General features: G+C 46.9%; 1 protein-coding gene across 2 annotated transcripts in view; it reads left to right on the plus strand.

Moving 5' to 3' along the window:
* SPART (spartin) overlaps positions 1–3,185 on the plus strand; it is a 66,039-nt gene extending 62,854 nt beyond the window's left edge. For both annotated transcript variants that reach the window (XM_075337322.1, XM_075337321.1), the window contains exon 8: positions 2,433–3,185. In XM_075337322.1, coding sequence (XP_075193437.1) covers positions 2,433–2,625 — 193 coding nt within the window. In that variant the 3' untranslated portion in view covers positions 2,626–3,185. The remainder of the gene's footprint in view (positions 1–2,432) is intronic.
* Positions 3,186–14,931: the final 11,746 nt, after the last annotated feature.

The raw sequence follows: 14,931 nt of genomic DNA on the forward strand, positions 1-14,931 counted from the left end.
GATATAAAATAGTGTAGCAAGGAAGGAATGATTGGCCAAATGGAGGCCCCACCAAGATCACACCAATTTACTGCAGCTGTCTGAGAACGACAGTAATTGGAGTTATTAGACTACAGTGCCAGCTGCATAACACAGCCAGCACCTATGCTCTGTACACCACTCCATACACACTCATTTGCCCATAATTGAGCTGAGAGGGGTTAATACTTAGCCCAAACTGCGCTAACTATTTGCACATTGAGTCTGATAAGTAATAGAACTTTATTCTTAGCTGCTATAACGTCACAACATTTAATTCTGCCAACAGATCCACTTTAATAGCTGCAAATCTGAACTTCTCCAAGAATTTTAAGAAAATGTAGAAGTTAATACCAAAAATGAATCTAATATGCATTATTATCTGTAACTATAACCAGACTGTTTCCATTTTAGATATAGGGGTCTCAGTGTGGATGAACCTCCGGCTACGAAACCTTAAGTGATTACTATTTATTTGTTCTTTAATGTAATCCTTTTTCTTCTTTAATCAATGATTTTGACTTTTTTTTTTTTTTTTTTTTTTTTTTAAGCCTTTTATATCCTGAAATTATTCTTCTTAGGTAATCTGTGTTTTGTTCACAGTATATTAATATTCCTGTACGTATAGGGTTATCTCCATCTGAGATATTGCTACTTCAGAAGGATATTCCATGAACGTCTGAGCTTCCCACTGGGAGGATCTGTGCCTTTCTTAAAAATGGAATCACTTTGCACGTTTCAAGAATGGAGCGGTGGCTGCTGCTCTGCGCCTCTTTCCATTAACACGGGAGTTCCAAAAATGTTCAGAGTTCCAGTAGAAATAAATGGATCTGTGCATGTGCCACCTCCTCTCCATTCCCTTCGCATTCTCAATATAGATTTGGGTATTTTATGAAATATCCTAACACTATGCCTATATGTTCCACACAGGTCCGCCACTAAAAATTTCAGAGCCCAATACTGGCAAAAGTTTGGGGCCCCCTTGAGATTCCAACCAGGCTCCACCCTAGCTCTGCCTCCACCCCTCAACTTTCCACAGTCTCACCGCCATATATAATACCTCTGTGGCTCTGCATTGCCTGCAACAGTGTGATGACCTCATCAAGCTGCTGCATGTTGGGCTGTGGGATGCTGTGCCAGTGCCCTGCTCTGCCCCACTGACCCTCCTGCCTCTAGCACATGGCTAATTTGCATGCGATGCCTGTTATATACCAGCAGTAGGATATCCTGTATACATGTCCCCCTCCTGGTATCTGTCTCATCCTGGGCTCCTCCTGGATATATATCTATATCTATCCAGGAGGAGCCACGTGCAATTCAGCTGGATGTGCGCCCTCCGATGCACATACAGCTGAAACAAAGCAGGAACTGGGGTCCTCACCTACTAACCCCTGCAATCGTCCCACTTCTGTCTTTAGCGCACGAAGCACTTATCTCCTTTCTCTGCCAGCTGCCGCTTCCTCACCAGAGTGATGACCTAATCACACTGCTGCAGGATGGGCTGAGGGATGACTCGCTGGTGCCCTGCTGTGACCCTCCTGCCTCCAGCACATGGCTAATTTGCATGCAATGCTGTGAAGTTCTTTGCGTGCCACTTAGCGATGTGTTGTGTTGTAGCCAAAGCGACACCACTTGGCTTTATTAACTAATTACCCCAGGCCCTCTTCACCGGGCCCTATATAAGAGTCATGGTTGTTGTGCTCTGATAGCTGCCCTGGTTCCACATGCCAATAACATTAAATTTTCCTAATTCTGCTAAAATGTAGTTAGTATAATTTAATCCACTTGCATGGTGTTCCTTCTCCGTTATCATTGGCTATTGGGTGGTAAATCATTTAAAGTACTTTGTCAGGACAGATTAGCTATTCTAAGAAAGTACAGGCGTTCGGTACAGCCTCGATGTGGCCAAACATGTAAGTGCACCCATTCTTATGATCACTGGGTGTGTCGATGGTCTGACCCCTGGCGGTCATTAGGTTCCCCTACATCCCTCAGATAGGAGATAACGAACTTGCTTACAGCTTTGAGAACAACCTCTTTAATTCTGTAAATTTCAGGTAATTTGGACTGTAAGTAAATTTTTAATCGAACATTGACTGAATCCAAAATTGTTTATGTGCAATTATTTTGCCAGGAAGTGTAGTACCAGTACCTAACAAATCCTGCCCCACATTCTTCTGCTGATCACTCTCCGATCATGCCTCTTCCCAAATATCAATCACACATTGGAACGATCCCTCCTTAGTATGGCGGCATTTTAGCATCTGCACATCCTGAGCCTGCAGCACATGGATCATGTATGTTTCCTGGGGAACTCATCCTGGCACATTAATTGCACAAATTCTAGCATTTTCATCGTGATGAGTTATTTCTCAATGATCCTATTTATCTGATTTTATTTATTTTTTTGGCAGATATGGAAGAGACGCCGGTCATGCCACCGACAATGCGGTAAATTCTGCCATCAATGTCGGGGTGACTGCACTTAACATTGACCACTTGGGTATAAAAGCAATAGTGAAAAAAACTGCAAAGGAAACGAGTCATGTCATTCTGGACGAATACAAACTGAAAGAGAAACCGGAGAAGAGGGAGGATCCGCACTGACACCGTAACCTCGCTCGCCCGCCTCTGCCTTAATGTGTGACACTAAACCTTTCCAGTGAATTAATACAAGACTGGCTTGGGATTTAATAGACTTCTATATATTAGAATAAGAACCAGAAGTGTGAAATGTGCAAAGAGCAGGTCTGCTAAATAATAATCCACTATACAGATACACAATAGCAATATTCTGTAACCCAAAGTAGTAGTAATAATGTCCTGGTCCTAAGGGCAAATACACAGTTTCCATTCTCCAGACAGATATTATTCCTTATGAGGTCTTCTGATCTTCTGAAGACAATAGGTATGTACTTATAGGATATTTCTGGCACAAGGACAAATTTGTGTAAAAACAATTAAGTGTTTAAAGATAATTTGCAGAACCTATAGCATAAAAAGTACCCATCATTGTTTTCTTTCCATTAGTGCTAAGCAGAATAAGTCTCCTTCCCCTTCTGGCAGCTGACAGTAGAGCTCCTTCTCCAGCTGGAGCAATCTTATCAGCTATTTCTTTGGCGCTCCATTGGGAGACCCAGACAATTGGGTGTATAGCTATGCCTCCGGAGGCCACACAAAGTATTACACTAAAAGTGTAAAGCCCCTCCCCTTCAGCCTATACACCCCCCGTGCTGCCACGGGCTCCTCAGTTTTTATGCTTTGTGCGAAGGAGGCAGACATCCACGCATAGCTCCACAGCTTAGTCAGCAGCAGCTGCTGACTATGTCGGATGGAAGAAAAGAGGGCCCATAACAGGGCCCCCAGCATGCTCCCTTCTCACCCCACTCTTGTCGGCGGTGTTGTTAAGGTTGAGGTATCCATTGCGGGTACGGAGGCTGGAGCCCACATGCTGTTTTCCTTCCCCATCCCCCTTAGGGCTCTGGGTGAAGTGGGATCCTATCGGTCTCCAGGCACATGAGACCGTGCTCCATCCACAGCTCCTGAGGACTCTGCTGGATAGGAGCCGAGTATCGTTCAGGGACATGGCCCTGCTACTTTGAGGTACTCTGTGTCCCCGTTAGGACCGCGCACAGCAACACTCCAGCATTGCTGGGTGTGCTAGTGCACCGGGGACCGCGGCGCTGACTGCGTTTGTGCCTTTACACACTGCAGCGTCGCTGAGTGTGTTAGTGTATGGGGACTGCCGCGCTGACCGCCGCTGCCATTGTTATCACTGCGGCGCGGCTGGGACTGTTAGTGCGCCGGGGACTTCCGCGCCGACCGCGCTTATACGGCGGCCGCCCTTATAACTTTAGTCTCCGGCTTTTGCGGCCTAGTCTCATTCTTTTCCCGCCCACAGGCCTGCCAGTCAGGGGAAGGGCGGGACGCTGTAAAGGACGTCAGCAACTGAGGCTGGAGCATGCTTTGCATACTCCACCCCCCTCACTGTGCACAGTGGGGCACCAGATTCCCGCACTTTCTAGGGCATGCCCACGGCCCCCTCCTCTCCTCAGGACGCCGGCAGCCATTCCTGTCAGCTCTGCTAACGCTGGAGAAGGGAGACAAGCTCAGGGAGACCCAGGCAGGAATTCTGGTGACCACACAACCGCATTGCGCGGGCGGTAAGCAGCACCTCAGGTGCTGGCCCCACTAGTGCAGAAGTGTACTTATAGATTATATGATTATAGGCTATACTTTACACTGTATGGTGCACGGTTGTTTTTGGCTATATACCCTCCTGTATTGCTCAGAGGAGACAACAGCATGTCGTCCACAAATAGCAAGGGTGCCAAAGCACAGACTTACTATGCTGCCTGTGCAGCATGTACGGCTATACTGCCGGCAGGTTCCACTGACCCTCATTGTGTGCAATGCTCGGCCCCTGTGGCACTTACTCAGCCGGAGCCTCTGCTAGGGGTGGCCCAGGGAGAACCACCTGTTAACACTGTCCAGGTGACAGGGACGGAGTTTGCAGTTTTTACTGAAAGACTTTCTGAGACTATGGCTAAGATATTAGAAGCCTTGCAGTCCAGGCCGGCATCTCAAGCCATGGGCACTGTGGAATCATTGCCCCCTGGTCCCCCTCAGTTGGAACAACAATGTTCTCCCGGGGTGTCTCATAGATCCCAGGGTGAGGTCTCTGACATGGAACGCAGTCCCAGACCGACTAAGCGAGCTCGCTATGAAATCACCTCGACATCATCACATTGTTCAGGGTCTCAGCGAGAGGACTCTCTGTATGATGAAGCGGAGCTAGCTGATCAGGATTCTGATCCTGAAGCCGCTCTCAACCTTGATACTCCTGTTGGGGACGCCATAGTGAATGATCTTATTGCGTCCATCAATCAAATGTTGGATATTTCTCCCTCAGCTCCTCCAGTGGAGGAGTCAGCTTCTCAGCAGGAGAAATTCCGTTTCAGGTTTCCTAAGCGTACAACGAGTATGTTTCTGGACCACTCTGACTTCAGAGAGGCAGTCCAGAAACACCGAGCTTGTCCAGATAAGCGTTTTTCCAAGCGCCTTAAGGATACACGTTACCCCTTCCCCCCTGACGTGGTCAAGGGCTGGACTCAGTGTCCCAAGGTGGATCCTCCAATCTCCAGACTGGCGGCTAGATCCATAGTTGCAGTGGAAGATGGAGCTTTACTCAAGGATGCCACTGACAGACAGATGGAGCTCTGGTTGAAATCCATCTATGAAGCTATCGGCGCGTCTTTTGCTCCAGCATTCGCAGCCGTATGGGCACTCCAAGCTATCTCAGCTGGTCAGGCGCAAATTGACGCACTCACACGTACGTCTGCGCCGCAGGTGGCGTCCATAACCTCTCAAACGTCGGCATTTGCGTCCTACGCTATTAATGCTGTCCTGGACTCTGCGAGCCGTACGGCGGTTGCAGCCGACAATTCGGTGGCAATACGCAGGGCCTTGTGGCTACGGGAATGGAAGGCAGATTCGGCTTCCAAAAAGTGCTTAACTGGTTTGCCATTTTCTGGCGACCGCTTGTTTGGTGAGAGATTGGATGAAATCATCAAACAATCCAAGGGAAAGGAAACATCCTTACCCCAGGCCAAACCAAAAACACCCCAACAGAGGAGGGGACAGTCGAGGTTTCGGTCCTTTCGGGGGGCGGGCAGGTCCCAATTCTCCTCGTTCAAAAGGCCTCAGAAGGATCAGAGGAACTCCGACGCATGGCGGTCCAAATCACGCCCTAAAAAGACCGCCGGAGGTGCCGCTACCAAGGCGGCTTCCTCATGACTTACGGCCTCCTCACACCGCATCCTCGGTCGGTGGCAGGCTCTCCCGCTTTTGCGACACCTGGCTGCCACAAGTAAAAGACCGTTGGGTGAGAGACATTTTGTCTCACTGTTACAGGATAGAGTTCAGCTCTCGTCCTCCGACTCGATTCTTCAGAACATCTCCACCTCCCAAGCGAGCCGAGGCTCTTCTGCAGGCGGTGGGCATTCTGAAGGCAGAAGGAGTGGTGGTCCCGGTTCCTCTTCAGCAACAGGGTCACGGTTTCTACTCCAACCTGTTTGTGGTTCCAAAGAAGGACGGGTCTTTCCGTCCTGTTTTGGATCTAAAACTGCTCAACAAACACGTAATGACCAGGCGGTTCCGGATGGAATCCCTCCGCTCCGTCATCGCCTCAATGTCCCAAGATTTCCTAGCATCGATCGATATCAAAGATGCTTATCTCCACGTACCGATTGCTCCAGAGCATCAGCGCTTCCTGCGCTTCGCCATAGGAGACGAACACCTTCAGTTCGCGGCACTGCCGTTCGGCCTGGCGACAGCCCCAAGGGTTTTCACCAAGGTCATGGCTACAGTAGTGGCGGTCCTCCACTCTCAGGGTCACTCGGTGATACCTTACTTAGACGATCTGCTGGTCAAGGCACCCTCTCAGGAGGCATGCCAACACAGCCTCAACGTTACTCTGGAGACTCTCCAGAGTTTCGGGTGGATCATCAATTTTCCAAAGTCAAATCTGACACCGGTCCAATTGCTGACATATCTTGGCATGGAGTTTCATATTCTTCCAGCGATAGTGAAGCTTCCGCTGGACAAACAGCGTTCACTACAGACAGGGGTGCAATCTCTCCTTCAAGGTCGGTCACACCCCTTGAGGCGCCTCATGCACTTCCTGGGGAAGATGGTGGCAGCAATGGAGGCAGTTCCTTTCGCGCAGTTTCACCTGCGTCCTCTTCAATGGGACATCCTACGCAAATGGGACAGGATGCCGACGTCCCTAGACAGGAACGTCTCCCTCTCTCAGGCAACCAAAGCTTCCCTTCGGTGGTGGCTTCTTCCCACCTCATTATCGAAGGGGAAATCCTTCCTACCCCCATCCTGGGCGGTGGTCACGACGGACGCGAGTCTGTCAGGGTGGGGAGCAGTCTTTCTCCACCACAGGGCTCAGGGTACGTGGACTCAGCAAGAGTCCTCACTTCAGATCAATGTTCTGGAGATCAGGGCAGTGTATCTTGCCCTAAAAGCGTTCCAGCAGTGGCTGGAAGGCAAGCAGATCCGAATTCAGTCGGACAACTCCACAGCGGTGGCTTACATCAACCACCAAGGTGGAACACGCAGTCGGCAAGCCTTCCAAGAAGTCCGGCGGATTTTGATGTGGGTGGAAGCCATCCACCATCTCCGCAGTTCACATCCCGGGCGTAGAAAACTGGGAAGCAGACTTTCTCAGTCGCCAGGGCATGGACGCAGGGGAATGGTCCCTTCACCCGGACGTGTTTCAGGAGATCTGTTGCCGCTGGGGGATGCCGGACGTCGACCTAATGGCGTCACGGCACAACAACAAGGTCCCAACATTCATGGCTCGATCTCAAGATCACAGAGCTCTGGCGGCAGACGCCTTAGTTCAGGATTGGTCGCAGTTTCAGCTTCCTTATGTGTTTCGTCCTCTGGCACTGTTGCCCAGAGTGTTACGCAAGATCAGGGCCGACTGCCGCCGCGCCATCCTCGTCGCTCCAGACTGGCCGAGGAGGTCGTGGTACCCGGATCTGTGGCATCTCACGGTCGGCCAACCGTGGGCACTGCCAGACCGACCAGACTTGCTGTCTCAAGGGCCGTTTTTCCATCTGAATTCTGCGGCCCTCAACCTGACTGTGTGGCCATTGAGTCCTGGATCTTAGCGTCTTCAGGATTATCTCAAGAGGTCATTGCCACCATGAGACAGGCTAGGAAACCAACGTCCGCCAAGATCTACCACAGGACGTGGAAAATATTCCTGTCGTGGTGCTCTGCTCAGGGTTTCTCTCCCTGGCCATTTGCCTTGCCCACTTTTCTGTCCTTTCTTCAATCCGGATTGGAAAAGGGTTTGTCGCTAGGCTCCCTTAAGGGACAAGTCTCTGCGCTCTCTGTGTTTTTTCAGAAGCGCCTGGCCAGACTCCCACAGGTACGCACGTTCCTGCAAGGGGTTTGTCACATCGTCCCTCCTTACAAGCGTCCGTTAGAACCCTGGGATCTGAACAGGGTGCTGATGGTTCTTCAGAAACCACCGTTCGAGCCAATGAGGGATATTTCGCTCGCACGCCTTTCGCAGAAAGTGGTTTTTCTAGTAGCAGTCACTTCACTTCGGAGAGTGTCTGAGCTAGCAGCGTTGTCATGCAAAGCTCCTTTCCTGGTATTTCACCAGGACAAGGTGGTTCTGCGTACGGTTCCGGAATTCCTCCCTAAGGTGGTATCCCCCTTTCATCTCAATCAGGATATCTCCTTACCTTCTTTTTGCCCTCATCCAGTTCACCAGTGTGAAAAGGATTTGCACTTGTTAGATCTGGTGAGAGCACTCAGAGTCTACATTTCTCGTACGGCGCCCCTGCGCCGCTCGGATGCACTCTTTGTCCTTGTCGCTGGCCAGCGTAAAGGGACACAAGCTTCCAAATCAACCCTGGCTCGGTGGATCAAGGAACCAATTCTCGACGCTTATCGTTCCTCGGGGCTTCCGGTTCCCTCAGGGCTGAAGGCCCATTCTACCAGGGCCGTGGGAGCGTCCTGGGCCTTGCGACACCAGGCTACGGCTCAGCAGGTGTGTCAGGCAGCTACCTGGTCGAGCCTGCACACTTTCACGAAACACTATCAGGTGCATACCTATGCTTCGGCAGATGCCAGCCTAGGTAGGCAAGTCCTTCAGGCGGCGGTTGCCCACCTGTAGGACGGAGCCGTTACGGCTCTATTATGAGGTATTATTTACCCACCCAGGGACTGCTTTTGGACGTCCCAATTGTCTGGGTCTCCCAATGGAGCGCCAAAGAAGAAGGGAATTTTGTTTACTTACCGTAAATTCCTTTTCTTCTAGCTCCAATTGGGAGACCCAGCACCCGCCCCTGTTTTTGTGTACACATGTTGTTCACGTTGAATGGTTTCAGTTCTCCGATATTCCTTCGGATTGAATTTACTTTAAACCAGTTTATAATTTTTTCCTCCTTCTTGCTTTTGCACCAAAACTGAGGAGCCCGTGGCAGCACGGGGGGTGTATAGGCTGAAGGGGAGGGGCTTTACACTTTTAGTGTAATACTTTGTGTGGCCTCCGGAGGCATAGCTATACACCCAATTGTCTGGGTCTCCCAATTGGAGCTAGAAGAAAAGGAATTTACGGTAAGTAAACAAAATTCCCTTCATTTCCATGCTACCTCTTTGACACATAGGGTAGAAAGCAATTTCTGTTGGATATATTTCAGTAATCATAGTGATCCGATGTATGACACTGGCTAGTAATCGGGCATGTGTGACCACCAGTACTCTGCTCATAAGGTGGACATGCTACTTTGAGCACAGGGTGGGCTCAGCAGTCAAAGTCATAACTCTTCACTGGATTTTTTTTTTTTTACATGTAAATTGCAAACACTGTATGTTTTATGGATGGAACAACTCCCTTTAAGATTAACATTTAGGTTACTGAGTAGCATCCTTTCTGAAATCGCTGTCCAGGAGTGTTGATAATGGCATTAGGAGGAAATTTCAGCCATTTGCTCCTTAATAGCTTAGGCTCGGTGGTCAGGGGAGCTGAATGAAATATTTCGATCACCTACTATAGGTATTGTGGAGAAGGTGTAATCTGTACAGGGGAGAGCTGCGGCTGGTGCCTGCAGTTTGGCCTTGTCATCCATGGTGTTTGGGCAAAAATACTGCCTCCTAGAGTCTAGTAAAGGTGCTGCTCACACAGTACTCACCTTGTCCTCTGGACACTGCAGGTTAAAAGAAAAAAAAAAAATTGAAGCAATAATCCATTTAGTCCAGGTTTAACTTAAAACTAGTCTTTACAATATATACATGGTTGCCATAAACTAACAGCACCATGGATCAAGCCTATTGGCATAAAATCTAGATACTAAATATTTCACTTGCACCATTAATACTGCTGTGGTCTAAGAAAATATCTATCTAGTGTCAAAAATATATAGAAAAAATACATTAATCCAGAGCCTTCATAAAAATACAGTATAATGGCCAAAGATGGAACCAAGTGTGACTGCCAGGATTTACACTGTCATAGAATATATAATAGAGGAATACATATAGCTATATTTATAAATATATATATTTTATTGAAGTGACCGTGTAAGGGTTTATTATAGAGATATATTGTCTGGGTTTTGCGGTTATTCTTGGGTATGTTCACACAGAATCATTTGCTGCCATTTCTGTCACTCTATCTGCGGTGAGAAAACCACGACTATTGCACTATAAGAATTAGGACAAGTGATAGATGAAGTGTAAACAGCAGCAACAGAGGGAGTGGGTTTCTTTGGGTTTTTTGCCATGAAAAATAGTAAAAACAACAAAAAACCCTATAGCTACATTCCATATTAAAAATATCAAAAAACACACTGAAGACATATATATACTGTGTGTGTACATACATACTAACACTAAATATATATATATATACATACATACATACATACATACAGTATATATCTGCATTAAAAAAAGCACACCGTCATTTTTCTTTTTTTGTATTAAAGCCGTGTGCACACAACCCTATTTGCCAGTAATATGAGCCACAAGTAATATACTAATCACAAAACACAAAGTTAGGGATTATTTGGGCTTTGGGTGAAGTTTATGCAATTTCCTTTAAGTTCACACTATAGTGATATTTTACCATGCTAGTAGGGCATTTAATTAGACACATGCAATGGTCTCATCTGAACTTATTTATTGAAACAAAAGCTGACAGCAGTGGTGGGTATATCCCCCAAAATGTCAGTGTCTCAATAACTTGTCATGTGGCCTTCAACATCAATTACAGCTACGTCTTCTGCTGATAAGTGGAGTTATTGTCTGCAGAGGCATCCCACTCTTCTTGAAGGATGGCCCTCAGGTCACTAAGGTTCTGGAATCCAGAGTTATGGCCTCTACAGGTTTTCTATGGGATTTAGGTCTGGAGAGAGTGCAGGCTGCTACATTTGAGGTCCCCCAGTCTCCAGCAGCTTTTCCCTAATGATGTAATCTCGATAAGCTGGAGCATTGTTGTCCATGAAGAGGAAATTTGGTCTGTGTTGGTCATGCAGAGGCACAATGACTGGATTAATGATGATATTTCTGTAGTAGGGGATGTCACTGTACCACAAAGTGTATGGCAGTTCTGTAGTGACTAGACACACATGCCCACACTGTAACACCACCAAAGGCTCCTCTGGTGACAACAGTGGCTGATGATAGCGCTTTCCTTGACATCTCAAACATCGTTCACAGCTCAGCGTGAATCGACTTATCAGTGAACAGCACTGAGGCCCAATGCTCCCTCATCTACCATAGATGCTTCCTGGTGGTGTGGGCCGGTATATTGCAGGACATATAGCACGCAGACCATGCTGATATAAATGGTGTATATTAGTCTGATGTGAAACTTGAGTGCCTCTCACCTGCCTTAGATGTGCCTGAAGTGGTGAGGCATTCATCATCCAGTTCTGAAGAGCATTGTTCACAATGAAGGAGACATCAGGGTAGGATGTGGCCTATGGGTATCCACTTCTATGTCTCTCTGTATCACTGTTGCAACCTACTGATGATACTCTGTGAAGTTCTAAGCTCAGTGGCCACTTCTGTCTGAGAACATCCCGCTTGAAGTCTCGCAATGGTGCGGTACTGCTGATCAATTGTTAGGTGTCATCTTAGTCTCATGATGTCAAAATGTGAACATTATGATGAGGAGCACTGTTTAAATACCAAATCTAATTGAGCCATGAATCGTTCATTACACTCTGGGGTTTAAACACCTGTTGTGAATTTTCAGCTTTTTGTTAGAATAAGTTGTACTGAAATATTGAATAGTACATGTGCATACAAACGTCTAGAGCAGGTCACATTAGATTCACCTAAAAACATTACAGCTGTTTTAGAATTACTGTAAAATGTCATCTGAAAGCCAAATATCCCTAACATTTTCTGAGTATTGTATAGTGGAGCACGGCGCCATCTTGTGGTCACTTCAAAGTCTGCAATAACTTTCAATACAAAATTAGGTGATATTGAGCAAATGGGGAGCACAGAAAGTGTAAGTGTTACTGTGTGAAATTGGATCTGGAATGTGATTGTCTGCCAACATTTACTCTTCACCGTGTGTGTTCACAAACCTTTCCTGGGTTGCTTTTATGTTTTCCATTATGGCTCATAAAATGGGAAACACTAGTGTGTAGGCTGCTGCTGCATAGTGCAACTTAACAGGGCAACATTGGGACCTGCTAAATACCACTTTGTGGGTCACAATGCCGCGCCATTCACTGGCATTGTAATAGCGGCACACAGTGCACAACCTGTGATGTAGCCCCAGCCATAGTATACGCTGTGTTCGGGTCTCCAGAAGATCCACTAGAAGTCGCAGTTCAAGGCCTAAGACACACTGCATGAAAATCAGAGCAAGTGGAGTGCGAGAAAAAAAAATCGCATTCCACTTGGACCAATATTAGGCTGTGTATCAGCACACATGAGCGATTATTTACTCAGCCCTAATTGGACCGAGAAAACAGTCGCAGCATGCTGTGGGTGTAATGCGATCATTGTTTCTCTCGCACCCATACAAGTGTATGGGGCGAGAGTGGCAATAGCCGGCAACGGAGGAGAGAGGGAGATAAATTCCTCCCTCCCCTCCGCAGCTGAGGTCCGCTTGCACGGTTGGATCTCAGTCACAGGGACACTCGCATGACACTTGGCTCTGCTGTGAGCCGATTGTCATGCGAGGGGATTGCAGTAATCCCTGTGTGGCCCCGGCCTAAGGACGTAGGTGACTTCTAATATGAAGGAAACGTGCCGAAAAATAATGCAGCTAAATTAGTCTCCGGGTAGTCCGCTTAGGTCTTGTAGCAATATCCAATATCACCAGTTGGTGTGTAATGAAGGTTACAATTAAAGACGTTGTCAAGACAAATCTAAGGTTTCATCTCCTCATCCTCCATAGTCACAGAGCTGAGATCTGTGCATGATCTTTTTTTTTTTGGGGGGGTGAATCTGTATGAAAGTCACTCAATGCTATAACCTCACTTATTTCCAGATCATTTACCGTACGACGGTCCCAAGTGACGAGTGGTTGGCGTTATTTGTCCGGCACAGATAAGGACTGCTATAAGTGTGTGTGCTGTAAGACTAACCTTCTACACAGAAAATATTTCTGCATAAAGTTTTATTTTCCAAATATAATAAACTTATTTATATAAAGTTTGTTTTTCTTACCTTCCTATTTGTTCTGTTGCTTTAACACGGCTGCCACAATTCTAGCATTACAGTGGTTGGTAATAAATCTGCTCCCCTCAATATGTAAGGTGACCCCATATCAGTGCTGTGCTTATTTCACTTAATACTGATGTGTGTGCTCGGACTGGAGTACTGGTCAGTAATGAGGCGGGGGTACATCCTACATGCGCCCCCTTAATATAAGTGGTGGTCTAGGAATAGGATTACACATAGCAGCTACCACGGCAATATTTTTCAAAGGGACTGTCACTAGTGTTTTGCTATCCCCTCTGAGAGCAGTATAACGTAAGGAGCAGAGAACCTGATTCCGTTGATGTCACTTACTAGGCTGCTTGCTGCAGTTTTCATAAAATCTGTTTTCTCTGCTGCAGATCTATCAGTTCTCGGAATGTGGAGCTCTGTATAACCCCGCCCACACCACTGATTGGCAGCTTTCTGCCTATGCACAGTGTAAACAGAAAGCTGTCAAACAGGTGAGGGCAGGGATATACAGAACTCATAAATATGGAGGATTACCTAGTTGTCATGTGATCAATGGGGACAGGGGAGCCTAAATTGACACTCAGGCTACGGAAGCACTCTCTGACCCAGATGCCAAAGATACACTTGAAGGTGATGATGTTTGGGCTGCCTTCCTTGCCCTAGCTTCTGAACCCCCACGCAGGAGGGAGCCAGGACAGGAGTGATTAATCCCACATAAATAAACAGAATGGGGTAAAACAAAAACTCAAACTCACAGAGGTATAGCCAATATGTGATCAAGAGGAAACTAAAAGGGAGGAAATAAATCAGACAAGAGTATTTCCACAACACACCAAACAGCTCACAGAAGCTATCCAGCAGCTGGATATTAAAGCACAAGGACCGGAATCGCGAAAGTTATCACCAGCAAGGGAGATCAGGCTTCACCATCTTAAAAAGGGGCAGTTTTGGGCCGGACATACTGTGGCACTAGCATCAGGATTACTAGTTCTCTAATGATACATACATACATATATAAATCAACCCAGTAAGTGACACCGCTGGAATCCAGGTCTCTGCCCCTACATTATGCTGCTCTTAGATTAGGTAGCAAAAAGACGCCAATTAAAAAAAAAAAAAAATTCCTTTTGGTCCACTTCTGACTTTGGCTCCATAAACTCTGTGTGGTCAGGATGAGGTCTCCTTCAGACATATACATTTTAGTATGGGACTTTTTTTTTCACCTCTTTTCCTCATAAAAATAAGCATTTCACAAAAGAACTTGTAAATATGTTTTCTAGGCAACCTTTAGACCTCACTGTCAAGTTTACAGCAGATGCCATAAAGAAATTGCTTCAAAGACGTGCCATGTCTTTCTCTTATTTTTCTCTGTCAGAGTCTTTTGAAATCTCGTTAAAAAAAAAAAATGCTCAAATTCCTTCTACGCACAGATAAGCCTTTACAGTGAAGATTACTACACTCGGAACCAGAGAATGCACTCACCCTAACGCCGGATTCAGACATCCGTGTTTCAGGTATGTGTGGCATCAGTTTTTAACACGGATGTCACACATACCCATGTTATTCTATGCTGTTAATCCAACAAACCGTGTGGCCCTGCTATTCCCCGCACGCACACACAGAGACATGTCAGGTTTTTTACTGGCATTACGGGTGTCAAACGGATCACAAAATGATGTGATCCAT

Source organism: Anomaloglossus baeobatrachus, chromosome 2 (assembly GCF_048569485.1).
Source record: "Anomaloglossus baeobatrachus isolate aAnoBae1 chromosome 2, aAnoBae1.hap1, whole genome shotgun sequence".
NCBI classification, from domain to species: Eukaryota; Metazoa; Chordata; class Amphibia; order Anura; family Aromobatidae; genus Anomaloglossus; species Anomaloglossus baeobatrachus.